Consider the following 3040-nt stretch of genomic DNA (forward strand, 5'->3'; position numbering starts at 1 on the left):
AGGCTTTATTTAACATAACAGAAAACAATCTTCAGGGGGACAGTAAGGAATGAAGGACCTGAGCTGTCTCATTTCTAAATCAATAAAGAGGCCATGGGTCAAACTGTAGTTGTGTCTTTTGACTTCCTCTCCCTGGTATCTGAAGACAGCTCTGTTTCATATTTTACTGGGAAGGTAAACCCTAAGGGTCTACTTAGAGGCTACAAATTTATCCAGCTGGGAGCACTGATGTGGCACGTAGCTTATCGAAGAAAAGGCGGCACATATCCCACCAGTCGCCAGGGGACGAGGACGTAAATGGCGAGCGCAGCCAAGGAATCGAGCCAGGAAGAAATTGGGTGAGGCTTCGTCCTGCAGCCTAGGCTTTCTTTCTACTCAAGCCCTGCCCTGAAACACCCCGCCCCGCCCCCAAAAGGCCCTTTAATGGTATGCAAATGAATGCACGATTGATTTACAGATCACTGATACTCAGCACATCAACAGAAGCCATTAATCTCTTACCACGTTGTGATTCAAGGGATTTTCTTCCCTTAGTTCCAGTCTGGCCTTTGAAGCGTCACCATCGTTTACAGGAATTTTCCTATTTAGAAGGACACACCAACTTCATGAAAGCATTCCTCACTTAATCCATCTTTCATAGATTGCCCCAGAATAGACCAGTTTCTAATAACTCCGTTTTTCCAACTGCCCTTAAAAAAAAAAAAAAAAAAAAAACAACCTCCCCAATGGCCCATATTGAAAGTTGTCCCCAAATGGTGATTCAACAGGACTGGGAAAAACAACGGAAAGGCAGGGCAACAGGGATGTGAAATCACAAATACGTCCTCGAGTTGGGTAAGGCAGAAATTCCGCACAACCACGTCACCCTCACAATTTTTTCTCTAGAGAGGCCGGGCAGGGCAGTCCGGGCTCTGCTGTCCTAGCAGGCCCTTATAGGCTCTACCTGAGGACAGGCGTGAAGTAATACAATGTCCAAAGCCAACGTGGGGACCTCAAGGCTGGAGTCTGCGATCTGGCTACATCAATCACTTCTGTGTTACCCGTGAGGACAGGCTTTCAAAACTTTTCCCCAAACAAAGTTAGGTACCATGTCCTACGAAACTGGTTTCCATGGTGATAATGAAGCCATATTTGACTGCCTCTATCAAAATGATGGGGGATACACACTAATATTCTACAAATGTCAGCTGCTCCAGGGGAAGCCGCACATCTGTGCCAGGCTGCTGCGGCTGCCCTGGAACTTGTTATCAGAGAGCATCGGTAAAGAAAGTGCTTGGTGCCAACTTCCAAATCCCCAGGATAAAATCACTGACAAGCGGCAGAGAAAAGTTTCATCATTACCCGGAAGAGCAGCTTCAATTATCTACTGCTTAGCTGCCTCTACCCCGCACTCCAAAATTACTGATTAGGAAGCATAACAGAGCTGTCGGGTGACTGAAACCAGGAGCCAATGGCCTCGCTGAACAGGCGGCGGAGGACGCAGAGAAACCTGGGCTTCAGTGATGTGAAGGGTGGCTATCGCCCCATTTATTACCGAGCAAACTATTTGTTTTAAAAGCACATCGAATGCCGATCCACCTGGGCCCACACTCCTGACATTTAGAGTTAAAGCAGCATATAGACTGGGATTAATTCTCCTTCATAAATATGAAATAATAAATTAAGGACGAAAGTGCACTGAAAGGCCGCTTTAGGGGCTAATCTCTTAAAGGGCGGCAATGCTTCGCTGAGCCAGGTTGCCTGTTAAAACTGTAAATCAAGGGCCGCCAGCTAGGCAGGAGATCTCCCCCACACCCCCTACCCCCTTTGGGCCCACTCTGGCTGTGAGGACGTGAAGGGGGGCGCTCTGCTCAGGAGCCCTGGGGAAGGACCCACGCTCTCCCCAGGCCTCAGCCGGACACGCGCACTTACCTGTCGTCGCTGATCCCACACATGCGGACCCTCTCGCTGTTCATCCAGCTGTGAACGTTCCCATACAGGGGGGTTGCTGAAAGCATGTCGTCTTCTTGGATGGCAGCTTTTCTTCAAGCGTCTAGTCTGTTTAAAACAAAAGGAATCCCAGAAGGTTGAATAAAAAGGGAGCCAAAGAGGGAACAAGAGAAAACCCTCCTTCTAGGCACTTCATACAGAACGCACTTGGGAAGGCAGACCCCGCTCCATGTTCTACAGATGGCCAGGAGCAAAGGAACACGCCTGAGCCAGAGGTTCAAGGAGGGAGACGGAACTTCCCTGGCAGGAGGCGCTGGGGATGAAGAGAGGGTTCAAGAACCACAGGCCACACACCATTCAAGGTGCAGCACATGTCACCCTCAACCTGCCCTTCTCCCTTCCCCTTTCCCAGCCTTTTGGAGAACACACTTGGATTGAAAGCGGACGGTGCTGGATTCCAGGGAGCCCCACGTTGATTCTTCTTGCGGCTGAAAGGACTGGGGACGGGGGTGGGGTGTGGGATAAAAGGCACACAGTCCGGTGTGGCGGCCCAAACTACGACTCACTTCTACGGCTGCGGTGCGTGTGACTTACAGACGGAGGGGTTAAAAAGAGCCAGTGGGCTGGCGAGCCACCCCACCCGGGCCCTAGATTAGATTAAGCCCCAAACCTGGGTGGTTTGGCCTGGGAGCTGCAGAGGGAGGCGGCGGAGTAATTCAATGACGCCTGCTCGCTGGGGACCAGCAATCAGTAGCGAGTGCAGAAATCGTAGCAGCCCAGGCTGCCGGGCTGGGGCTGGGGCTGCAAGTTTCCGGCCCGCGGGGAGCAAGCAGAAGCCACCCGTTAACCGTCTACCGGGAGGAGGGGGGAGGGCTGCCGAGGCAGAGGGGAGAGCCCCGCCCCCTCCTTAACTTCCCGGCCCACCAGCCCCACCCACATCACATTCTAGTTTGCTGCATGAGTGAAGGGTCAGGACAAGCTGCATTTTATTAACAGGATTATCACGGCGCGTGATTTATCCTCGTGCAGGATTTTAATTGCTCTTTGGAGGTTGAGCCGTTTCTTTTGACTGCGCTTCAGCCCCATATCCTGCTGTTAAATGCTGGAATAA

General features: G+C 51.3%; 1 protein-coding gene across 1 annotated transcript in view; it reads right to left on the reverse strand.

Moving 5' to 3' along the window:
- The window catches only part of BCOR (BCL6 corepressor), a 25071-nt gene extending 23031 nt beyond the window's left edge, over nt 1-2040 (reverse strand). The window contains 2 exon segments of the mRNA XM_024759834.1: nt 502-580; nt 1912-2040. Of these exon segments, the coding sequence (XP_024615602.1) occupies nt 502-580; nt 1912-1997 (165 nt within the window). The 5' untranslated portion in view covers nt 1998-2040.
- Between the last annotated feature and the right edge of the window lie 1000 nt (nt 2041-3040).

Source organism: Neophocaena asiaeorientalis, unplaced genomic scaffold, assembly GCF_003031525.2.
Source record: "Neophocaena asiaeorientalis asiaeorientalis breed wild unplaced genomic scaffold, Neophocaena_asiaeorientalis_V1.1 scaffold312, whole genome shotgun sequence".
NCBI classification, from domain to species: Eukaryota; Metazoa; Chordata; class Mammalia; order Artiodactyla; family Phocoenidae; genus Neophocaena; species Neophocaena asiaeorientalis.